The sequence below is a fragment of the Ziziphus jujuba genome, chromosome 4 (assembly GCF_031755915.1).
Source record: "Ziziphus jujuba cultivar Dongzao chromosome 4, ASM3175591v1".
Lineage (NCBI taxonomy): Eukaryota > Viridiplantae > Streptophyta > Magnoliopsida > Rosales > Rhamnaceae > Ziziphus > Ziziphus jujuba.
This window is the reverse complement of record NC_083382.1, coordinates 2,461,930-2,487,799: the sequence shown is the minus strand read 5'-3', so window position 1 is coordinate 2,487,799 and position 25,870 is coordinate 2,461,930. Positions and strand designations below refer to the sequence as shown.

The following is a 25,870-nucleotide window of genomic DNA, read 5'->3' as shown; positions in this document are numbered from 1 at the left end:
CTATTCTTCACATTGCTGTTAGATTGCATCAAAAGGGTGTTTCAAAATGCGTCCTTCGCTTAAATCCATCACTTCTTCACCAAGTAAATGCTGACGGAGACAGTCCTTTACATGTAGCAGCAAAAATTGGGAACAAAGATATGGTTGAGGTGCTCATCAGCGGTTTGAAGGATATTGAAAGCCAGCAAGCAGCTCATCTTTGAAGGACAAGAAACTTGAAGGAGAAGGACACAGCCTTACATGTTGGAGTTAAAAATGGTCACTTTAATGTAGCATACTTCTAATCCATGCTTACAATCATACAAAAAGTAATAAGCATACTTCTAATCAATACCAACATGCTTATTCACAACCATACAAAAAATTAAAATCTAACTTGAATTTATCAAAGCTGTTTTGTCAGGTGCTCAATGAGCTTAAAGTTTGCTCTTCAAACCAGCAAGCATGAAATGATCACAAGAGCTCATGGTGTATCTAAAACATTGCACTAATAGAGGGATGATATAAGACTATCCATCATTTCTAGCAAGGGAAAAAATGTTATCGCAGACTAAAAAGGAGACTAGTGAGAAACCTTGAGCTTTCATACCAATTATTATCGGTTCACTAAACCAAGGCCTTAGAAAAATTACATGCTAAAGCACAGCAGAACATTGTGCAAATGGAAATAATTTGTTGGGCTATTATCTCTTACACTTTCTAGAATCTAGAAATCAGAAGCATTCACAAAAAGCAGAGCTTTAGTTCCATCCCATTATCAAAACCATCATAATCTCAAAAAACAAAAGGAAAAAGAAATAAAATGAACATATCCTAGAGCATCAACTGTTCTATTTCTTGGATTCTTTTCTTTTTCTTTTTCTTTTTCTTTTTGTTTTCTCCTCCTTCCTTTTTGGCTATGTGAGTGTTATCATGTTAACCCATACCATTTTTTCCTCTGTTTCCAAGAGAAGAGAACAGCATCAAATTTACAAAAAGATCGAAAATGACAACAATAATCTGGATGTAACTCTGTAGTGAAAGTTAAGGGATTCTAGACTGTTCACACCTCTGATCTTGCTCGAGAGAAAGCTCTTCCAATCCTCCATTTCTCCACAAATCAGCCACTCCAAATAATCAATTACAGTGCATTCAGGTTATCCATTGATATTGTGAAGCTAGACAGAGTAGAACTTCTGGTGTAAGAGCATGACATTATAATGCACAGTTGTCTCAGTTCACCAGGATACACTCTGGAACTGTTCATTCATCACTGTCACTTATCTCAAACTGTGGTTGTTTAACTACTGAACTTGAGTTGAGACCCAAAACTTTTCCATCTTTCATGCGGCAGAGATAGATTGCAGTTTTCTGCTTACTTGGAGAAATGCCGAGACTACCTGAAGCCATGACAAGGTGTTTCCCCACTTCAGGTCTATTGAAGTTATACCTTGCTCCTTGACCAGTTTTGGTTGATGGTGGGGAAGGAAGCAAATAAGAAGGTAACGGATTTTGTTTCTGATGACATCTCACTTGGGCCTCTACCATTGATCTAGAAGCCCATTCCTCCCTAGGCTCAATATTTTCTGCAGATGCAGGGTGCTCACAAACACTCTTGGCAGTTGGAACTAAAGTAATTTTGTTTGCACCAATGTATTCAAACCCATTTCCATTTGTCTGGTAACCAAAGTAGCAGTTTTTTGTTTCTTTCTTATTTTTCTTCTTTTCCTCTGAAACATCGAGAGGTCTCTGAAGCCTTTCTAATGAAAGTTCATGAAACTGCAATCCCTTTTCTCCAATTTCCTTTTCTTTGCATTCTCTCTTGCCCTTACCAGGACTTGATACATAATCAACATCTGTAGCCACAAATTGAGGTAACGATGATCTATTCAAATTGGTCAAACTTCTTGCTTCTACATGAAGAAACCATGTTCCTCTCACTCCTTGGAATGCAAACTTCGTGGGCATTGAATCAGGCAGGTGGAAGAAGCATGATTTTCGCTTTACCTACAACACGATGGAGACTACTTAAAAAATGCAAACTAATGATGAACGTAGGTCATAAAGAAAAGAATCCTGTGGCATAATTAACTTTAAGGAAACAAAACAACCAAAAAAACGCGCCATAAGTCCACAAACTTCAATTTCTCCTGATTTTGGGAAGCAATTGAGGTGCACTCTGTCAAGTTCTCCTACAGAAATGTTTTATAAACCACAGACATTTAGTATCTTCTCAGCACATTATTAACTAGGAAACAAGCATACAACCTTCATAACAATCATGTAATGGAGTTGTGTAAAAAAGTACAATGAAAATTATATGCCAGTAGAAAAGTACTTTGCAGATGGTTAACAAATTAAGTATGGCAATGACAATCAAATCCAACTAACCACAATGGCACCAGCTGGTTGGAAATTAATGGAATGCGCAATTAGTTTTGGCTTTGGTTGAGTTATATAATGGGCTACAGTCAGCATGGCAGCATGCTATACTACATCAACTATTTTAGTCTAATAGGAACTTCATGGCATTCAAATCAGCAATACTTCGGAAAAAAATAATAATGATAAAAAATTGCAAACGGTTATAAGTTCTTTTTAAAGAAAACACTTCAAAAATCCCTTTGCTGGGTTAGAAAAATACCAGTAGAGAGACGCATTTCTGCTAAAACCCATCCCAGAAGCTCAACCCAGAAGCTGAATAAGACAACTGAAACCATCATTTTTTCCCAGTTGGGCCTTTGGGAAACCAAAAGGCTGCAAATTGCAATGACCCAGAAAAATTCATTATATGATCTTCCAAATAGAAATACCTAGTCCCGTTCAAAAAAAAAAAAAAAAAATGATCTTTATTTTAAGACAGACACTTAAATGGATAAACAAATACGTTTAACAGGGATTGATGAGATCGGAATTTGTATGGCATTCTATATTTTGTTAATTTGCTCCTTACACTTGAAATCAGCTACTGTGATGTCTGGAGGGACCGCCATGGCAACCCAAGTGCTCAAGTTGGTGATGGTGAAAACTGGGACTTCCATCTTTGAAGCCATTGAAGGACTAGTTGTGGAAGGCTTTGGACATGGAATCTCCGAACCTGTTTTTCATCGTCTAATTTCAGAGAGCGTGAAAAAAGTAATTCAGATCATATTTGTGGTTTGCTTTGGTAAATATAATTTTTTTTTTTTTTTTTTTTTTTTGGGGAATGAATATAATCAATATATAATAAAATGTTATGTTTGGTACCCTGATAAAAAAATTTATTATTATTTTTTTGGTAAAATGGGGCGTTATATTAACCGAAAGGACGGTAAGCTTACAAGAAGATCTGCCGGGAGATCAGGCTGTGGAAAGAAGACCACAATCCTTTCTCCACGAGTCTACAAAAGAACTAGAATAGGACAAAGTATAAACAGCGCTACAATTTTCATTGAAGAGGCCCCAACGAGCCACCAAATGGGCTAGCTGGTTTGCTTTCCTTGGAGTCCAAGCAAAAGAAATGGAACGAAAGAGAGGGCATAAGTCTCGAAGTTTCCTAATAAACCCAGTAGTGTTCCAATGAGTATTATCTATCCGAGGGTTGATGATGTTCTGGATAACTGATTTCGGATCGCTTTCACAGCAAATATGAGAATAACCTCATTGAAGAGCTAGAAGAATCCCCTGTAAAATAGCAGCCACTTCAACAGCTTCAGGCAAGTTGATAGGCGTTCTAGCCACGTGAATTTTCAGAACGGCACCAAATTGGTTCCTGGCAACCACTCCAAGACTTGAAAAACCATAGGCTAGAGAAGCATTAGAATTAAGTTTAATTGTTCCAGTCGAAGGGGGTGTCCAGGAGGAGGTCGTCGTATCTGGAATGGAAGTTGCTTCGCCCTCTGGGGGATTTGAGTTAGAGAATTCTTGAAATCGTTGGAAGATTCGATGAACTTCTTCTTCAAGGGAAATCCTTTGGACTTCGAAAACAATTTTTTTGCGCACTTGCCAGATAGTATGCAGAATGATGGAAGCAAAGAGAAAGAATCTGTTAACGTCAAGCTCGTGCACTGGAAGCCTCCAGTGGAAGAATCTGTTAACGTCAAGCTCGTGCACTGGAAGCCTCCCCACTGGATTGGCTATCCAGTCAAGATAGGACTCTAAAGTGCTTTGGGGATAAGACTCCCATTTGATTGTCCAGAGGGATGCAATCCAAAAGGCCCTCGCAACGGAACAAGTGAAGAACAGATGCATCTCATTCTCTGGACTAGCACACCCATGAGGACAGAATTCGTTGTCCAACTGCCAGTTGCGATGAAGCAGAGTTGCTCTAACTAGAAGGCCTTGGATGGATAACTTCCACAAGAAGAATTTGAGCTGATCGTGGATGTCGGAAGACCATACGGCGCGCCACCAATCCCTCTGATCAGTAACACCAGGGAGAAGGAATTTATAAACAGATTTAACTTGGAATTTTCCTGAGTTAGTGCCCATTCAATTGAGAGTATCATCCAGGTCATTATTAGTCCAGAAAATTTTTGTTATGTTGGTGATGGTCTCTTGATCAAAAAGTGCATTTAAATGATCCAAGTTCCACTCGCGTAACAAGGAGTCCACCATTCAAAGCTTAAAGCTAGCATTACGAGGATTCAGGTTTGGGCGGAAATTGATATTGTTGGGTATCCATGAGTCCTCCCAAAAATTCACTTTATTCCCTTTACCCACTCTATAGCAAAGACCCTTCTCAAGGATTGATCTTATACTCAAAATGCCTTTCCATTGCCAAGAATTTGATCTTTTCTAGGGCAACGCATGAAGGTAGTATGAGGAAAGTATTTGGCCTTCAAGGCCTTGACCCAAAGTGTGTTGCTGTTATTCTCCAAGAACCATCCCAATTTACAAAGAAGAGCACGGTTGACATCTTCAAGTCTTCTGATACCTAGCCCACCGAAGCTTTTTGGTTTACAAACTTTGCTCCAGGCCAAAGGAATGAAGCTGGGTTTCTCAAAAGCTTGTCCTTTCCATAGGAACCTGCTCGCCATGCTATCAATTTTTCCACACCACACCAGGGGCAGTTTGCATGTTGAAAAGGTATAAATTGGTGCAACAATAATCACTGTCTTGATTAGCACAAGCCGTCCTGATTGAGATAATAACTTCGCTTTCCAGCGTTCCAATTTGACTTCAATCCGTTTCCTTAAATCCTCAAAAGCCATCAATTTGTTTTTCCCTATGAATAAAGGGTTACCAAGGTATTTGGCATCTTGGGGGAGTTCTTTGAGATTGATAGTGCTTTTAATGTTTGCTTTGTTGTTGGCTGAGACATTCCTTGAGAAGAAGCATCCTGACTTGGCAAAGTTGACTAGCTGCCCGGTCCAATTGCAATATTGATTCAAGCAATTTGAAACTGCACTAACTTCATCCCGGCTAGCTTTGCAGAAGATTAGGATATCGTCTGCAAAAAAACAAGTGCGATATTGGAGGCCATGTACGCTGAAATTTAAATCCATGGATTTTACCTTCTAATTCCAACTTGTGAATCATCCTGGAAAGCATTTCAGCGAACAGAATGAACAGGTATGGCAAAAGAGGGTCGCCTTGATGAAGGCCCTGCCCAACTTTAACACTACCGCAAATGCTCCCATTAAGGAGAATAGAGGTTCTATCTATCCCATAACATTGGCCAATCAAACTCACCACATCAGCAGAGAACCCATAATTAATCAAGATTTCATTGAGAATAGTCCAGTTAACTCGGTCGTAGGCTTTGTGCATGTCGATCTTAAAACCTACAAACCCAGGGGACCCCCTGCATTTCTTCATCGAATGCATAATTTCGTTCACCAAAATGGTGTTTTTGCCTATCGATCTACCAGGGACAAAAGCGGCTTGATTGGGGGAAATGAGATTAGGCATTAACGGTCTTAATCGGTTGACAATAATTTTTTATATAACTTTGTAGACTGTGTTGCAAAGGCTGATTGGTCGGATATGGTCGAAACGCGAAATATTTTTTGCTTTGGGAGTAAGTGCCATCACCGTTCTTTTTATGGCCGCTGGGATAACTTTGGAAATGAATATATTTTGAACTGTTCGAATCACATTGTCTCCAACTATATCCCAGTAGTGTTGAAAAAAGCAGGCTGACATTCCGTCGGGTCTGGGGGCTTTGGTGGGGTTCATACTCTGGATCACTTTCCAAATTTCCATTACTAGAAGGCAAAGCTGTCAATGAAAATTTTCCTCAGTGGAGACGGCAGGGAGAAAGAGTTCTGGTAGTGAAGGACAATGAGTAATCACGTCGTCTCTAAACAGGTTTGAGAATTTTACGATCAGAAACTCTCCAATAAATGCTCTGTCATCCAACCATAAACCCGAATCATTCTTTAACCCAGAGATGGTAATTCTTTTGCGATTGGCTACAGTTGACGCGTGGAAAAATCTGGAGTTTCTATCACCAACTTGCAGCCAAAGCTCTTTGGATTTTTGCCGCCAGAGTAACTCAAGTCTGACTTGCCATTCAGAAATCTCACCTTGCACAACACGTTCCAGAGCTAAGATGTCTTCCGACGAGGTTAGACTTTGAATAAAGACTAACTGGTGTTTGAGTTCCTTTAATTTGGTTTAGCAAAACCTAAAGCTTTCCCTATTCCAAACAGATAGAGCCTTTGCAGCATTATGAATTTTAGCAGTTAGGGACGGTCGATGAGCATCTCTCTCAGCATCATTCCAAGCGAATTGAGTGACCAATTTGCAGGTTGGTCGCGGGTCCAGGCTTCTAAAAACCTGAAGGTCTTGGGGCATTACCAAGGTCCAAAACAAGGCACAGTAAAAGGGTAGCATGGTCGGAACCAACAGCTGGAAGATGGAGGACTCCCGCTCGGTCGAAATGGACACGCCAGTCTAAACTCACAACAGCCCTGTCTAGCCTCTCCCTAATGTTAGCTTTACCTCCCCTCTTATTACATCAGGTAAAAGGATTCCCAGTGAATCCCAGGTCGATCCCACCAGCTTTGTTCAAGAAATTCCGAAGAAAGAATTTTGTCTTTGAGGATACTCTTCGCCCTCCCTTTTTCTTGCTTTGATCTACAATATCATTAAAATCTCCGATGCAAACCCAATCATCATAACTAGAAAGCACACACCGAGCCAAAGAAATCCAGAATTCTTTCCTACGCTCTGTCTGCCGGACAATAACAACACCATAAATTCCACCGAAGTCACACTGACATCAATTATCCAATTTGAACTAAAAATTATTTCCCAGTCACATTCAAGTTTCCAAAATAAAGCTAATCCCCCCGAACCATTCCTGGTTTCCACTATGTGGCTACAATCAAAATTAAGAGATCATGCTATGTTGGTCATTCATAAAGCAGATACCTGGGTCTCTGACAAAAAGAGACCCATAGGGGAAAATCTCCGCACCAGGCCACGAAGGCCACGAACTGCTGAAGGTCTTCCCATCCCTCGGCAGTTCCATGCGAGGAGCTTCATTAATCGGGTGGGGCCCGCCCCGGCCGAAGCATTTTCTAATTGTGAGTCCTTACCGGTTGCTGGTAGAGCTCTTTCACACCTTCTCCTTGCTATATCCTTCAGTCTTACTTTAGGTGAAATAACTTTAGCTCGTTAAGAAGAAGATATGGTCTTAGCAGGAGATTCAACTAACCTGTTTGGAGGTTTGATTAATCAGGAGGACGGAGCTCTAGTTCGTGCAGAAATTGCAATTTGCACACCCTGATCCTTTTTGGGTATTTTCCTAGGCCTGATCCCAAGAGCTTTCCTTTTCCGGCCTGAAGTGCCAACACGTGTCTATCCTGGTCCACCATCTAGATTTTCAAGATCCTGGGCGGGCCCAGCATGTGTGACGGGGAATCTGGAATAGCAAAACTCGAATTTGAAAATGTATGGTTTCTGTCAGATGGTGGTTGGGAGCAGTTTGATTGCTTCACTGTACCTGCCACGTGTTCCACGGTGATAGGGTGTATATGCAGGCCCGGTTAGGGCGATTTCCCAGCTCTCCGCCTGAGTCGACTCGGTTGCTGCGAGACTCAGTCATCCCTTCCAGCATGAGTGGCTGCCGATGTTCATATAGAGGACCTATTCCCCCACCGGTGCCTTCGATTTGCTCATCTGAACTGGAATCATTTGAGAATGTGTCAAATAATTCGCCCCTGGGAATTTCCACCTGTCGGAGAGAGCTGCCCTTGAAAACCACTGTAAAGGCATCGGCTTCTGCTCGGATCTAAGGTCCGTACTCATCCCCATCGATGTTTTGGTTGCTAGATTTCGGTTTGCTGCAGGCTGCCTTCCCATGTCCAATAAGACAGTAGTTGTAATAGAATTCGTCCAAACGCTCATAGGCAAATTGTATCCACATTCCCCCTTTCTTAGTTTTTTGAAAAACTCCCATCAAAAGCAGTTTCCGAATGTCAATTCCAACTTGAATTCTCATATATTTTGAACCAATTATGTGGTTGCGTGATGAGTTCTCACACTGAAGGACTGCCTTGAACAAACTCCCAATTTCGAACGCACTATCGCTGGTCATGTACTGCAGAGGTAAGCCACGAATTTGGACCCATAATGAAGAAAAATTGAAATCGATGTCTCGGATGGCTAGATCCGGATTCCATTCCCTCAATAGCAGATGATGCCCATTAATATACCATGGCCTTCCTTGCCAAACCTGATTTCTGTCAGCAGCAGATTTGAAAGAAAACAGGAATAGATTTTGATCTAGCTTCTCGACCTTTACTGGATCTTGAGTAAACCAGACTCTTCAGATGATTAAATGAACCCTAGTCTCAGTGATTACTTTATCTGATATAATTTTCCAGGCGAGGAAGCATTGAGCTGCTTTTAGGGCACTTTCTTCATCCGCTTCCAGAAGAAGTTCAGGAAACCCAAAGGTTCCTTCTTGATTAGTGCCCTCCATTGGGAGGAAGCAAAGACTTAGCTAAACTAAACTGTCACAAAGATGTGGAAAGGAATACTGGAGACCCAGACCTTCGAATATTTTTTATATTTAAAATTAAAATTATGTGATAAATGTCTTTAGATTATAAAACTTTTTTTTTTCTTATGTGAAACATAGATCCATTGGGAAAAAAATGCATAAAAAGGAAAAAAAAAAAAAAAAAAAAAAAACCCCTAATTGCCAACTTAAACCTTTGATAATGTTATAAACTTTTTTTTTTTTTTTTAATAGTTATGATGTTTGAACATATGCCTTAAAATTATCTTCGTACATTAACATGTTCTTAATACATTTAAATAAAATATACCATACATAAAAAAATAAAAATAAAATAAAGTTTAGCATATACATAAATATACCAGTTTATCAAAAAAAAAATAAAAATGTTAAGAATAGTTCTAGTTGCACCACCATTTGAACTCTATACAGTTTCATTATTGATTTATAATTTTATCCCCATTTAAAATTACTATTAAGGATATTTATTAACTAAATCTATTTAAATAATTTTTTTAAATAGTCTTATTCTTCCTCTCAAATAATACATTAAATATATCAATCTAATTTATATTTCATTAAAAATTAAGAATGAATATACAACAATTATTCACAAATTACGGAAGCTTAAACATATGAAACAATTTAATGAATTTAGTTTTTTCTTTATTTTTTTTATATTGTGATGATTGCTTTAGTTTGGATTTTTCTTTTTTATCGCTTACCAACGACCAGGTCGAAACAATACTCTTATATTTGGTTATGATATATTAAAATTCATCTTTTATTTGGAAGTTTAAAACTGAACATTTTTTAATTGTTCAGAAGTATCCATCCGAACATTATTAAGATGTTTAGAATTCATCTTTTGTCCAAAATTTAAAACTGAATAATTTTTAATTGTTCAGAAGCATTCATCCGAACATTATTAAGATGTTTAGCTTTTATCTATTAAACATTGTATATATATACAGATATTAAATATCGTACATTATGAAATATGCCAAATTTTTTTTTAATCATTAAAAATTTATATATAATTGAATATAAAAAATATGCAAGATGAAAAATATATAGATAATGAAATTGTCTTGAAAAATAAGATGGAAAAATAATAATAAAATTTTTTGGTCTTGAAAAAAGCAATTATTTTAAAAAATGAGATGGTCATGTCAATACCAAATTCTAGTACCCTCCATTATTTGTTAGTTTTTTACTTTTAAATAAATAACAGTTTATGTTATTGAAAAAATTGAGAAACAAATTATAAAAATCAACTCTAACTCAAAACTAGAAATAAAAAAGAAAAAAATAAAAATATTTTAATGAAATTAATTTTTATAAAACTGTATATAATTATTTTAAAATTGTAAAAAAAAAATTATTTATGAAAGATATATAATTTTGAAATGGTATAAATAAATAAATAATATTATATTAAATAATTTTATATTTTTTATAAATTTAAACAGTAATATATATATATATAAAAAAAAACAAACTGTAAAAAGAAACACGCGAATGTTAATTTACTACCTCTGTACAAAATTATAGATACGTACAAAGAAAACACGGTAGTCATTTTCACTCTCACAGGGAAATGAAACAGAATTATTATTTAAAAAAAAAAAAAGATTTAATTCCTTTTTTTTTTTTTTCAAATTATCTGATTTCTTTCGGAAAAATGACGCAACCTCCATAACAGTTGGTAAATTGTTTGAAAGCATTTATTAATAATCTCAAATGCAACGGAAAAGGAAGAGCAAGAGGGAGAGGAAAGAGTGGAGAGGGAGAGAGAGAGAGAGACTTAGAGACGAAGGAAAAGATTTCTCATTTCCCATTTCCCATTTGCCCTCCTCTCCTCTTCTCTCTGTCTCTGTCTCTGTCTCACGTCTCTTTTAGTTTATTCATTGCTGGGATCGAATCTCTGGGTTGTATTCAAATTATCCAATTTTTTTTTCCCCCAAAATAAGAAATTTGCAGAGCAGAGACAGAGACACAAGCAGAGGAAAGCCCAAGTGGGAGATGGGAATGCTTTCGAATAAGATCCAGAGGGAGCAATTGAAGCCTGGGGATCATATATATTCATGGAGGCAGGCCTATATCTATGCCCATCATGGTTGTTTTTCTTTTTCTCCTTTTTATTTTTTAATTTTTTTTTTATTGATTTTGTTGTTTTTTTAAATGAGCAGAATTAGATGTTAACTGTATCGATCATTGGGTCTAACACAGATTCTTTTATGGGTATTGTTTTTCCATTTTGATCTGTCTCAATTCTTGAGGATTCAGTTTATTTGTGGTAGACTATAAGGTTTTGGCTTCGTAAGTTTGATCATCCTAAGTTGTTGGTATTGTTAAATTTAGGGACAAATGGGATTAGCTTTGGCAAAGATTGCTATATTAGTTTTTCATTTGAATTTCTCCCCCCCTTTCTTTTAGCGCCATTATTTTGATGTTTATCTTTTAGGTCTTTGCAAAGTTGCATGTTGTGACTTCTATAACATTTAGTCAAAAGTAGCTACTGGCAGTAGCATATTACGGTCCTTTTTGGAAGAACATGCCTATATATGTGACTATTGTTTAGGGACAAAGTTTGCCATTATTTAAATCAGAAACTGCTAAAACCTTTCTGTATTTGTTTAAAATGACTTTGGTTGTCTATTCGTTAGAGCTTCTCTATATAAAGATTATATTTTGTGGCTATGTTGCATGAGGTGTCAAAAATGGTATTTCTCTCTTGAGTTGACCGTCACTCTCTACAAATATGAATAGAGGTGTCAAAAGAACTTATCTATATTAAAGGAGATTAGAATTCTCGAGCTGGGGTTGGAATTCTTTTCCTATTCTTTTAATGACTGCATTGTTTTGAGATAATAGAGACAAGAGTAGCTTCTCTACGCATTTCATGTAGAGTCTGTATCTTTTGACATCAGAAAGACAGAAACAAGTTAAAAAGGGAATGTTAACATCTGAATCCCTCACCCCTCTTTTTTCTTGTTTTCCTATACATTATACATGCATATTACTTTCTGCTTTTAGGAGGTGCCCCAACAAAACAGATATTAATTTTGTCAAATGGATTAGTAGAAACTCCTAGGAGTTATATCCTGCCTTCATTTACTAATATGATGTGGGTGAGTGGCATACCGTTTTTGCTTAGGTTGTTTGCTGGTCCAAATTTTTGTTTCAGACTTGAGCACAAGTTATTCTTCTGCTAGTCAATCCTTTGAGCATTACAAGTTGTTTTCTTTGATATGGAGATTAAATGACATGGATTCATGGAGTACAAAAAGATTTAAGCCAGGAATATGCATGACTGCTTTTTGTTTCTTTTATTACTTTCCTGTTAAGATAATTTTCAAGAGCAATTTCTTAAAGAGCAAACTGCCTATCATTTGAAGTGGGCTTGGAGCAGAGTAAAGATTCTACAGAAGTAGGAATAGGAAACTTATGGATAAGATTATGAGGAGTATCCATTATTCTACCTGCCCCTGCCCCTGCCCAGAGAGTCTAAGACTTTGGAACATCTATATTAGAAATAAATGCTTCCATTTCAGATAATGTGTGACAAGTTAAATTGAACTTACCATTTTGGGATTATTATACTTAGGCTAAAAACATAGTAGTAAGTTGATGATTATGTTTGATAATTCGATTAAGCACAACAAGAAGTAAATTTTTGAACATGCATTTGAGAAGGTTTCCTCTTTTGCACCCCTCTCTCTCTCTCTCTCTTTCTCTTTCTCTTTCTTTCTCTCTCTCTCTCTCTCTCTCTCTCTCTCTCTCTCTGTGCCCCTGTCCTTGAATGCATAATAGTCTTTTTTGTACTAACCCCTATTTGTCTGCTATGTGACCCCAGGCATATATGTCGGTGATGGAAAGGTGATCCACTTCACTCGAGGAGCAGGCCAGGAAATTGGCACAGGGACTGTGTTAGATCGTATTATATTCAGCTCGTCTCCATCCCATTCTTCAGACAATCCCTGTCCAATATGTGGTGATCAATCAAGGCTTGATGGTGTGCTTTCTTCCTGCATAGATTGTTTTCTTTCTGGTGGAGATCTTTATCTCTTTGAATATGGTGTTAATCCAGCTGTATTCCTTGCCAAACCTCGAGGTGGTACCTGTACACTTGCCTCTTCCGATCCACCTGAAGATGTCCTGCATCGTGCATTTTTCCTCCTTGAGAATGGCTTTGGTGTTTACCACATTTTCAAAAACAATTGTGAAGACTTTGCAATTTATTGCAAAACTGGCCTGCTAGTATTCACTAGTATTAGTATTGGCAGGAGTGGGCAGGCATGCTCCATTTTGGCTGCCGCTAGTGCTGTAATTTCTTCACCTCTTCGATTCCTGACTACTAGTTTTTCTGGTCTGGCAGCTGTGGGTTATGGTATATACTGCGTTAGTAGATTAGTTTCTGACATTGGAGTTCGTCGTGATGTTAGTAAAGTTGCAGTTGAGAAGCTTGTTGATAGTTCTGGCTTAATGTCTTTGGCTGCAACTGAAACAGTGAAGGAAGAATAATTTATCATAAACAAAGTTGGTACTTTTAGATTGTTGTTTTGGAATGTTTTCGTTGCATTGTATATTTATTTGCCTTTGTTGAATGTTGAGGTTATTTGCTTTGTTTGTTCTCTTTAACCATTCATGGAGTTGTAAAATCTTTGCCATCTTCATAAATTGGAGGTGCAAACCGTATGCAAGTTTACATGAATTCAAAGTTCAAAAATCTTTTATGATGAGCAGGTGAGACAAGATAGTTTTAAGATTTTTATGTAGAACTTTGATTGGAGTTCTGTTGAGAGATTGAAAATCCATGTGTATACGTTTTGCGCTAATTATCTCGTTTATTAGCAAATTCTCACTTGGAGTATATACTTTGATATCAATATCATCATTGACCAAGACTCGAGAAGCTTCTTCTTCTTCTTCTCTTCTTCCCTTTTTTTTTTATTATTATTATTATTATTATTATTATTATTTTTTAATAATATAAAAATGATAGTGATAATAAGAATAAAAAAAGACTCAAGAAGTTTACTCATGGCTTGTTATGAATCCTACAAAGTCTCTTCTTCCTTTGATAGCTACTTTAAGTTTTTTAAACTCGAAAAGAAACTTTTGGAATAAATTAGTCACACAGCTACCTCACCTTTGTCTGGTTTCACGCAAATAAGTTGGAAATTATTTATTAAAGGATGGTTTTTGTCCTTGCTTTCTGCCAAAGGTCCTATTAAATATTCTACCGCTTGGAATATAAACGATAATAGAGTTATAAAATATATAAAACCTGATGACTACTTTAAATATTGGTAATGATTAATTTCAACTTGTATTTTAAAGAATAATTTACACAAATTAGACGACTTGGGATTATAATCTTCTTAGTCTGTCCCTTCTTAACCAGGAAGATAGAGATCGGAGAAAGTGATTGAGATCATTGCTCCCAATGGATAGGATGGTGTTCGAAGCTGCAGCTTCAGGAGATGAAAGCCTTATTCAAGCACTAGAGGAAGAGGGGATTGATATTCACCAGGTAACACCCCAGACGAACACTATTCTTCACATTGCTGTTAGATTCAATCAAAAGGGTGTTTCAAAAGGTGTCCTCCGCTTAAATCCATCACTTCTTCACCAAGTAAATGCTGATGGAGACAGTCCTTTACATATAGCAGCAAAAATTGGTAACAAAGATATGGTTGAGGTGCTCATTGGCGGTTTGATGGATATTGAAAACCAGCAAGCAGCTGATCTTTTAAGGACAAGAAACTTGAAGGAGAAAGACACAGCCTTACATGTTGCAGTTAAAAATGGTCACTTTGATGTAGCAAAGCTGCTAATGGAGAAAGATGCAGGATTGTTAGATTTGGTGAATGACGCTAATGAATCTCCAGTTTTTCTTGCTGTGGAGAGAGGTTTTCTCAACATTGCACAACACATTTTACAACATTTTCCTTCATCTCCATGTTGTGGTTCCAATGACATGAATGCTTTGCATGCTGCTGTGATTCGAGCCCATAAAGGTAATCATATTATATACTTTTTTGTTGCTCATATTTTTTGTTATGGAATTTGACACTTTCTATTACAGCATCTCTTAATGCTAGTAGATTTTTATTTTATTTTATTTTTATTTTCATTCTTTTGACTGGCATCTATGCTAGTTTCTAATCATACTTGCTCTCCATTGAAAACACTTAATGTTTGTTGCAGCTCGCATGTTTGAATATCGGGCACCTGACTTATCTCTGGAGAAATTCCGGCGCCTGCTAAGCAGCTATCTTTTGCATGCTGGAGATCAATGCATCAATATAGGATATAGAAAGGGTTACCAGCCAACACAAATGGGTAGTCTATCTTTCACATTTTCTTTCTTCCTATAGATCCTAAACTATATATGCATATAGATAGTAATTATTAATTTCTATCAATTTCTAGATATTATGCACTTACTGCTTGAAAAAGGAGGTCATGGGCTTGCAGGAAAAAAGGATGTATTAGGATGGACTCCTCTTCACTGTGCAGCACATTTAGGTCACCTTGAAGCAACTCAACTTTTGCTTCAGAATTCTTCTACTCGTATCGCATACCTTCAAGACAATGAAGGCATGTCTGCTTTGCATATTGCTGCTAAACAAGGCCGTGTCAATGTAATGGAAAAAATTATTAATCACAAACCTGATGCTTGTGACTTGGTTGACAACAGAGGATGGAATCCTCTTCATGTTGCAATTGAAAATACAAAGCTTAATGCTGTAAGGTTTATTCTAAAGAAGCCAAGGCTTGAGAGCCTCATCAATGCAGTGGATAATGAAGGTAATACTCCTCTGCATCTAGCTGCTGGAAGGAACAAGTACAGCATCATAACCATCCTTGTGAATGATATTAGAGTTCATAAGAAGACTCAAAATCACAACTTCCAAAAGCCGATTGACTTGATTCGGACTAATCCTAATATTGGAGAACTTTTCAAGGCAAGTGGTCTGAACCATGACGCTTGACTGAATCTTTTAGAATTTAGTTATGAAATGGTGGTTTCTACTTGATGCATTTGTCTTAAAATATATCCTAGGTAAAGTTCGCTCTGTTTTGCTATGAATGTCACTCTATTTTGCTATGGAAGATTTTTTGTGATGGCTGATGCCCATTTAGCCACTTTTTGGCCATGAATAATTTTGGGTCTACATAATTTTTGCTACACTAGTAACGCTAGGAAAATCTGTTTTTGACTAAAACCAATCCTTTATGTTGCCAGTTCTTTTATCTTTGAACCGATTTAATTTGCCTCTCCTTTAAACTTTTTTCAGTCTGTGATTGCAATGAAGTTGGAGAAACAGGATGGGCGAGCAAGTCTGCATTCAATTGTCCATAAAGGAGAATACGAGAAGCACATAAAAAAGGATATAATCATAAACAGAGTAGGATCTAATAGATATAAAGATCATGATCATACAAGTAAGGAAGTTGGTTATGATCAGGACAAAGACATGAAAGCTCATAGACTGAAGAACATATCCAACATTCATCTACTGGTGGCAAGTCTTATTGCAACAGTGACTTTTACAGTCGGCTTTACAGTGCCTGGAGGGTATGAACAAAACGAATCACCCAGAAAAGGCTTGGCATTGCTATCTAACAAGACATCTTTTCAATTGTTTGTGATAGCAGATTCAATAGCCTTCTACTTCTCCTCTGCCTCAGTTTTCTTACAATTTTGTGGTGCCTTGGAACATAATTATCATCTGCTCTTACGTTTTACAAGAGTCGCTGCAACTCTCACTTATATTTCTAGTCTTGGGATGGTTGTGGCTTTTACTTCAGCCATGCATGCTGTAATGCCTAGTTCCTCAATGCTAGCATATTATACTTTTGTATCGGGTATCTGTTGTGTATTTGCTTATATCTTTGGGTTTTTATAGATTTGTTACCACCACATCTATTTTATACAATAAATGTCTACAAATATATGTAATGAATTGTAATACATATTGTGTAACAATAAATAATCTCCATTGCCACTTTGGTATTAGTTTTGTGTATGACAGATGTAACTAATCCTTCCCAAAGCTGCCGTCATAACGAAATGCACAATCTAGTCCTCAATCATCCTGAAATAGGCCCGAGTATGCTTTCTTAATCCTCTAGTTGTCTTGTTGTAGAAGACCTTGTTGCGAACCTTTACAGACATAAGCTGATCCCTGTGTCCTTTTCTTTTTTTTAATGTGTTTTCCCATCTCATGAGAGTCTGTATGTTTCTTATATAGTGTATAAATGATGTTATTGAATTCATGACCAATGTGAGGATTTGCTTATTTCTTGTTTGGCTGCTGCATAAAATGTGAGCTCCTCAGGAATATATGTTGGTGATGAAAAGGTGATCAAGCAGCAGGCTCAAATCATAGTATGTGTACAATATGTGGTGATCATCAATCAAGGCCAGCACTTGATGCGGGTGGTGTTGTCTCAACCCCTCTCGAGGATTTTGTTTCTGGTGGAAACTCTATCTCTCTGACTATGGTGTTAATCCAGCTCTTTTCCTCACCAAACATTGGGAAGGTACCGATACCCTTGCCTTTTAGCGACAATTGTTGTTTGGTTGCTAATTTTCTTTTAACAACCAAAATGCTAACAATTGATGACCAAAAGAGTGGTTGTTGAAAAGAATTTTTTTTTTTTTTTTTTTTTTGGTTGTGTTTTCTGTGTTATTTCCCATGCCATGAGCTTATAATGTGCATGACCTTAGGGATAAATGATGGTAATGGAAAGGTGATTCAACTGAATATTACTCGAGCAGCAGGCTCTATTAATAATGGAATATGTCCAACATGTGGTGATTTTGATCCATTAAGGTTGGCAGTTGATGCAGGTTTGGTCATCTTAACCTCACTAGATGATTTCTATCAGGTGGAAATATCTATCCCTTTATTATGGTGTTAATCTAGCTCACTTACTTTGGGAGGATAGCTGTACTCTCGCATCTTCCGATCCACCTCAAGTTGTTGAAGAGCGTGTGTCTTTCCTTCTCAAGGATGGTTCTACTGACTATTACCGTCATATGAACAACGATAAAAACTTTGCAATATATTGCAAAACAGGGTTGCTAGTGATAGATAGAATTGATTTCAGATGAAGTTGGCAGACCATCATTTTTCTTGGCTATCACTGCTGCAGCTGTCTTTGATCACCAACAGCAACTCATGCTTGCTGCTACTTTTTTTGGTCTTTCTGGGTAGATATATTGGCGTATACTGTATGTGTAGATTTGCTCCTGAAGTTGGAGTTCGTCCTAATGTTATTAAAGTTGACTGAGCACAAATATTGCCTCAAGTTGATGAGATATTGTCTTCAGATACTCATTGGGACTCCCACAGACTCTTTAATCCTTAGTTGACACGTTTTTACTAGGGGCAATTGTTGTATTCGCTTTATGTTTTCTGTCAACTTAGTGGTTTGACCCTCTTCAAGTGTGGTCTGACACTCTTAAAGTGGTCTGGAGTCTGCCATGCATCACGTTTTTCTACTGGGCACTATTACTGATGGTAATTTTCTTGGTTTGTTCTCCATACACGATTGAAATTATTATTCTTTTCTTTTTGTTTTTCGTTAATTAATAATTATAATTATAAGTTGTTATATTCTTATTTATTATTGTTATTTGGTTCAACAAAATAGCATCCAGCTGCTGCTTTCGACCAAGATACGGAATGAACAACTGAAGCCTGAGGATCATATCTATACGTATGCCCATCATGGTGGTCCTTTTCTTCTTCTCCCTTTATTATTATTCTTTTTTCTTATATGTATATATAACAAAAATCTGAATATGTATATCTACATATTATGTGACTCAGAGATATACGTGGGCTAGAGAAAGGTGATCCTCCTTATTTGAAGAGCAGCTTTTATTAGTGGTGGTGGCTAACCAACGCACTATCATCTGGAATCTTGCTGCATAGATTGTTGTTAGATATTAAAAATGCAAAGATAACAAGAAGAAGATAATTTTGAGGCTTTTGGTCATGTATATATTTATTGATTAACAAAGCATCTATTTATACAACATAGTGGAAACTAAATTGCAGAAAAATTTGCTACATTTAAGGCATATCTGTTAAGCACTAAAAAATAGCATGAAGACAAGGTCACAGTCAGTTTGACTATTTTATTGCCTAAAGAATAGCACAAATTAAACTGATTCCTGCATTCTGTTGGCAGTTTCAGAGTCATGCCAGTCAACACTCCTCCTTGGCTCTGGAGCTGCATACTCCAAGCTTTTGCCTCAACTAGTCATATCTAATCTTGGGAAGTGCCTTTGTTAAGATATCAGCACTTTGATTTTCTGTTTTACAGTAGACTAGTTGCACTTCTTCCTTTTGTACCTCCCCTAGAAGATAAAATTGTAGCTTGCAGTATTTTGTTTTGCCATGAAATACTGGATTAGTAGCAATTGAAATTGCAACTTGGTTGCCCACGAATATCTGTGTGCTTTCTTCTTGTTCCATATAAAAATCTATCATGAGTTTTCTGATCCAAAGGGCTTGATTTGCAGCAGAAGTAGCAGCTACATATTCTGCTTCTGCCGTAGATCACTACAAGAAAATGGTCTTTTACCGACGAATTTTTTACCGACAAAAAACAATATTGTCGCAAAAGAGACATTTTCCGACAAAAATAATATTCCTCGATAAAAATGAAACTTTTGGCGACGAAAAATAAAAATCGCCGGCAAATGTTATACTTTTAGCGACGAAAAAAGACTTATGTCGCTATTGTATTAACTTTTACCGACGATTACTTAATATTGTCGGAACAAAATTACTATTTACCAGCGAAATCAAAATTCGTCGGTAAAAGTTATAATATCTCGGTAAAAAGATAACATTCACCGACCAAATTGAAATTCCTTGGCAAAAGTAATATCTTTTAGCTACAAGTATAAATATTCTCGGTAAAGAGTGCATATATCTGTGTTATATTATATGTATTTCATATTTTTGTAACACTAGTAAATATTTATTGATGAAATTTGTATTTTATTTTCTTTAAAAAAAAAAAAGAAATTTGTATTTTATTTACATGGTAAAAGATATTGCTTTTTTATTCCTTTTGGATGTATTTATAAAAACCTGATATATATTTTTAATTGTATGGGACTTTTGCCGACGAAATATATCCCCTCGGAAAAAGCCGACCTACTGATAAAATTTGACGGTAAATACTTGGAATTTTGCAGAGAATTTTAACAAATTCATCGGCAATAGAAAAAAAATTTTCGTGCCTCCCCAGCCCGCCACACGGTCCCGCCAGTCCTAAAATGAAAAAAAAAAAATACAATTTTTGAGTCTATCTAATCGATTATTTTTCTCTCCATATCCTTTTTTTTTTTTTTTTTTTTTTTTTTTTTTTTTTTTTTTAGTTTTTTCACTTCTGTCAAAATCCTTTTCCACCGCAAACCCATTTTTTTCCCTTCAAAATCTGGGTTGAAGCAAATCAGCTGCTCTCTGCATCTCCAAAGGTTGAAGCAAACCCATTTTCTCTTTGAATTTCTCTTCGAGTTTCTCATTGATTTTTTTTTTTTTTTTCCTGCAGGTGCTGGTCGCCAATCTGCTGGACATTTGTGCCGTTCTGGTTGTTGCCAAGCTGGTCGCCGATCTGGTTGTTGCCGTTCTGGTCACCGATCTGGTTGTTGTCGTTCTGCAGATTGGTGTTGTTCTGTTTGGTGTTGTTCTGTTTTTTTCCTTTTTTTTTTTTTTTTCATTTGTTTCTTACTCACCATATTATTGATTTCTGTATGAGATTGATTTTGTTTTATCGGATTAGATTCTTTTTGGAAATTTTGGGCAGCATCTTGATTCGTAGGACAACAAACCTGACTTTCCATGGGAGTTCTCCGAAGCCAATAAAGAGAAGGTAAGTGAAAAAGAGGTATTTTTGTGATATAACAAATAAAATAATAATTTGGTTTTGGTCTTTTTACTTTGCAATTCTTCTTCCAGTGTAAAGCTATGAATACAATCGATTATTTTCATTTAGTTTTCTTCCTTAGAATTTTTTTTTTTTTTTTTTTTGGCCCTTTTCGGTGTATGGTTCACTAGAAAATTTTGGAACCGTGTCGGTTCCTTTTTCTCTAACAAAGTATTCGATTGGTTTGGTTATTTTTCTGTCTCTTTCTTTGGATATTAATTTGGACAAGCAGAGCATATGTTTTCACGAAATTTTCCCCTTTTTTTTTTTTTTTTTTTTTTCCCTGGTTCTGTACTTCCAGGAAAATAGATTGTAAATATTGAAACTGAAATCGATGATTTATTACTTTGAATCTATTCTTGAATTTTATATATTGGGAATAAGACAGGATATGCTGCAATTTTGAGGGCATATTCTTCTTTCTATTCTATATTTGTGTTGTTTCCATGGACTTTATATTGATTTTGTTAAAAAAATAATTAAAAAAAATCTGTATTTATTATTCTTCCCAATTTATAAAACAGAATTTTCAATTATGTGAAGGCTAATGAGTACTGGAATCAATTTGTTTTTTTGTTTTGTATCTGAGTATGAATTGAATGCCTTGATTCACGTTCATTAAGAGCTTGCTTTATTAGTTGTATTAAGTATTTATTTCTATTCACGTTCTTTATTTGTATTGAATTTATCGCCCAAAAGCAATAAACAGTATATCAGCTTTTTTTGTTTTTTATTGGAAAATATTTCAGTTCTCAAGCTGATCAAAAAGACAAAGAATTAAACTTTTGATCCTAACTCCTTGAAACTGGTTCTTTGATATGTTCGTTTAGCTTTTTGATGTATATGAACTTTTTGTTTTTGTGGTTTTTTGTTTACTTTGGAAATATGTTGTTTAATTTTTGTTTCTAATAACTCTAGTTTCTCTTTGTTAGTGATGATAACTAGTTGCATCAAAAATAGTTTCAGTTGGAAGTAGGTGTTGAAAAACAAGTTGCAGGATACCAATAAAAACCAATTTGAGAGGTTAGCTTAGCCTGGTTCGACAGGGTTGTATGGCTGTCATTTATACACCGTTGATTAACCACTAATAGTTTAACCACAGTAGCAAGTTTTTTGAGAGAGTTGATTCACCCATCTAGATTTATGCTTGAAAGACTTTGGAAGCTAGTTGTAGAGTAACAGAAGGATGAATTTTTTTGTTGAAGCACACATTTAAGTCACATGAAAATGGCACATTTATAGGAATACGGGCTCTAATTGTCATTAGAAAGAAATTAAGGCTCATTAATGGTCTTTTACTTGTTAGATTCCAATAGATGAGCACAGTGAAATTCTCTAACAAATATTGAAATAAAGAGACATTAAGAAGCCTCTAATGGGTAACATGATGCATTGAGATACAAATATCAATAGAGATCTGACAGTTGATGCTTTTACTGTTGGATTAATGCCCTCATGCTACAAAAATTTGGATCACTGCCACATTTTTGTACATATTATATGAATAACTAAAACATATCACCTAATTGATGAGCAGAGTACTGAATTCTCTCTATACTAGATTATTAATTTGATAATATTGTTTTATACTAGTGTTTTAAGGCTGTGATCACCAAATTTTTAGTTGCCAGGAAGTGACTTATTGATTTATACATTTTATGCAGGTAGGTAAGAAGGGGAGTGAAAAGTGGATCGCTCTTTATAAGTCTTGTTTAATTAAAGTTTGCTAGTGTAAGTAGTTTTGTTAACATTGCATATTTGAACTATGTTTTTGTTAAGCGGTTTCTGTTATGAAGAAGAAAAAGGATTCAAGCAACAAAGTTATGGTTGCTGTGTTAGCAATCTATATCTGTTTTTGTTTGATTAGAAGGATCTAGCTAATGTAGAAAAGTAAAAGAATGTTAATTTGATTAGAAATGCTATTTGTTATGCTTTACTGCATATTTGGGCTTGTTATGTCAGATCATTTGTTTAAAACTTGATAAAAAAATGTGTGATAAAGATATATTTGGGAGACCCTGAAAATGCTGGATGCTCCGTTGTTTGGAGGTGTGCTTGCTGCAGAAGGTAGGACACTCACTTTCATGGTTTGATGCTCCTGATCCTTTCAAAATTAAAGGATTTTATTCAATTTATGCCATCTTGGTAGTACTCAACTTATGGTAAAAAAAATAAAATAAAATAAAAAAACTGCAATATGTATGCAGGTTGGTGGCTCTGAGGAAGCTTATTTGGCTGCAAACCACTATTACTTTCTATGGGCAAGAGCACAGTATATTGTGGTGGAGCAGGAAATGGTTCGGTTCTCAACCATGGAAAGGTAACTTTTAGCAAACTTTAAAATATTTTATTCAAGTTTTGAACTGTTTGCATTGACTTTCAATGCAGTTCTTTTGGCACTTGTCAAGTATGTTTTTTTCAACTTTGTAATGAATTTCAATTTAGTTCTTCAACCTCTTTTTTTGAGCATTATCCACCTCAAACTGATCATAATATTTTATTGACTATTCTATTACTAATTTCCATAATTGATATAGAAAAATATCCACATGACATGTAGTAAAAAAAAAAAAAAAAAAAAAAAAATCAAAGACAAAAAAACTAAAAAGTGACTGCTTTAAACTCCTGGCTTGACCTTCCATTATTAGGAAGTAGCACCTATCTAGTGGGTCACCAAGTAGATGGAGTGAAAAAAATCTAATAGGTGTTATGCTCAGAAAAACTTTGCGTAGGAATTATATAATACCTGGATTTGGTGGTATTGACAATGAGAGTTATTGATTATATTATATTTTACATTGCAGGCTAAAGATCGGAACCTTGTTGCTGGTGCGGCCAAAGAGGTTGGTCTTAAATGTCTTGTGACATTCCAAACACAAACGATGTAAATTCCTTTACTTACTTGACTCAAAATTCTGAGACTACTATTTTCATAATTAGTAAATTTTGAATAAATATGTAATTTAATTTCTCACAGAACAGTGTAATGTAGTTATTCTAGGAGAAATCACTACTAGAATCGCGTTGATAAATGATGCAATAAATGCGTCACACAAAATAAATAACGACGTATCGCACGGTGTCGCTTAACATCCTATCGCTAAATCTATAAGACAACAAGCGACGCAGTATGAGATTCGTCTATCTTTGAGTTTTAGTGATGCATTAATAGAGTCACCTATTTAGCAACTCATTAATAGAGTTGACTATTTAGCGACGCATTAGTAGAGTCGCCTATTTAGCGATGCATTAATAAAGTGACTATTTAAGGATGCATTAATAAAGTCGCCTATTTAGCGAAGCATTAATAAAGTTGACTATTTAGCGACGCATTAGTAGAATCGTCTATTTAACGACGCATTAATAGTCGCTTATTTAACGATGCATCAACACTTTTAGCGATGCATTATTTGTTAATGTGTTGCCCTTTCTTTTTTTTTAAAATTTTTTTTTTAAAATTTTGTGAAAAGTGATTAAAATAGTAAAAATATAAAAATAATTAAAATACAAAAAAACAAAAACTAATTTCATCCAAAATAAATAGAATACAAAAATTTTAAATAAATATTTTGTCATAACAAATTAATTATCAAATAAATTAAATATCATCTCATTGACATATTTTTACATAATTTGTAAGCTATTGTATTTTCATAACAAATTTAATATTAATTGAACTTCCATGAATGCATATTCATTGATATGGAAGTTGACATCCTCTTGTTGACGATATTACATCCTCATACTGCATATGAAAACATTGAAAAAGTTATTAGAACTTATGCAAAATAAATAAAATATTAATCATTATTAAATTTGTAAATTAGTAAATGAAAATTTAAAGAATATTACCATTGTTCTTAAGATTTGACGAGGCACATTTCTCCCCTCACAGTCATTACAAACATAGTCACTCTCACATTCATCCTCATTATCATTTTCATCGATACGTGGCAACTATATGACAAATGGATTGTGAGCCATCTTTGTATCTTCAAGAATATCTTCTTCAACAAAAGTACGATGTTATGGTGAAGTTAAAACAATAGACCATCTTGAATCAAATTGATCTTCAACATGAAATACTTGTTAAACTTAGCAAAATAATGTTAAGCAATATCATAAACATAATTTCTACAAGAGCAAGATTAATAAAATCCAATGAACCTAAGCTGCAGTTAAAATAAAAAAAAAAAAAAAACAACCCACTTCATGTCAAGAAAAAAGAAACTCACCTAAACGATGGAGACAATGAAAGAAAAAAACCAAAAAATCACGAGGGCGACATAGAGAAATCCAGCTTCTCGGCCGACGACAATGTAGGCAAATGAAAAATGAAACCTGAAATATCTCACTATTCAAGTCTCTCTTAGATTGCTTCCAAATCTAATATCGATTAGGTAGTGTACTTGATGTAGTTTTAAAAAAGAAAAAATGGATTCAAAGGAGCGCGTAAAAATTTTAAAACTCGCCAAAAATTTTCAAAGAATGGCAAGAACGCGCCTTTTCTCCCAATTGCATTGTTTTTCTTTGATTAATTTTTTATTTTTCAACTACAAATAAAAACTGAAAATATTTCTTAAAAATGCGAAGCAAAATATCAAAGATTGTTGTTTATTTTTCTGTTTTTCAAGTACACCTTTATTCTTTATAAAATTTGCATGTATTTCAATTTTTTTTTTTTAATTGAGAGAACAGGCGACGTATTCTCTTCAAGAAGGGTCTCCTGTTCTTGAATTTTGGGATCAAGCGACGAATTATGGTCGAAAAGCGTCGCCTGTTTCATTTTTTTATATTTTTTTTTATAATCTTTAAATAATTTTTTAATTGAACATCTACAAATATATTCATGTAGCAATCCAATGAACATAAATTCCATTAATCTAAAAATAGAAAATAGTTTTGTCAATGCTCTTCTCAGCTATACATATATGTGTGTAGACGAGACATAAAATATCTCAAGACCTAATT

At 35.4% G+C, this 25,870-nt stretch overlaps 3 protein-coding genes across 34 annotated transcripts; 2 read left to right on the top strand and 1 right to left on the bottom strand.

The window, feature by feature from the left end:
- Positions 1 to 581: 581 nt before the first annotated feature.
- Positions 582 to 3,032, bottom strand: LOC125421889 (uncharacterized). The gene is made up of 5 exons (XM_060816437.1): positions 2,935 to 3,032; positions 2,624 to 2,736; positions 2,371 to 2,444; positions 2,091 to 2,171; positions 582 to 1,986 (listed from the first exon to the last, which is right to left on the bottom strand). The coding sequence occupies exons 1-5, from the start codon at positions 3,030 to 3,032 to the stop codon at positions 1,243 to 1,245; spliced, it is 1,110 nt and encodes a 369-aa protein (XP_060672420.1). The 3' UTR covers positions 582 to 1,242.
- Positions 3,033 to 10,666: 7,634 nt separating this feature from the next.
- Positions 10,667 to 13,674, top strand: LOC107415733 (protein LEAD-SENSITIVE 1-like). The gene is made up of 2 exons (XM_016024121.4): positions 10,667 to 11,051; positions 12,792 to 13,674. Exons 1-2 carry the CDS (start codon positions 10,958 to 10,960, stop codon positions 13,457 to 13,459), a joined length of 762 nt encoding a protein of 253 aa, XP_015879607.1. The 5' UTR covers positions 10,667 to 10,957; the 3' UTR covers positions 13,460 to 13,674.
- Positions 13,675 to 13,804: 130 nt separating this feature from the next.
- On the top strand, positions 13,805 to 23,994 carry LOC112491338 (uncharacterized). 32 transcript variants are annotated; one of them, XM_060816282.1, is made up of 11 exons: positions 13,805 to 14,958; positions 15,149 to 15,283; positions 15,374 to 17,491; positions 17,840 to 18,474; positions 18,608 to 18,687; positions 18,787 to 20,450; positions 20,525 to 20,845; positions 22,564 to 22,630; positions 22,902 to 22,966; positions 23,107 to 23,219; positions 23,704 to 23,994. In XM_060816282.1, exons 1-3 carry the CDS (start codon positions 14,385 to 14,387, stop codon positions 15,934 to 15,936), a joined length of 1,272 nt encoding a protein of 423 aa, XP_060672265.1. In that variant the 5' UTR covers positions 13,805 to 14,384; the 3' UTR covers positions 15,937 to 17,491; positions 17,840 to 18,474; positions 18,608 to 18,687; positions 18,787 to 20,450; positions 20,525 to 20,845; positions 22,564 to 22,630; positions 22,902 to 22,966; positions 23,107 to 23,219; positions 23,704 to 23,994. The 32 variants fall into 32 exon arrangements, with proteins under 32 accessions (XP_060672265.1, XP_060672271.1, XP_060672261.1 ...); XM_060816288.1 differs by having other exon boundaries at positions 22,902 to 22,986; XM_060816278.1 differs by having other exon boundaries at positions 22,862 to 22,966.
- Positions 23,995 to 25,870: the final 1,876 nt, after the last annotated feature.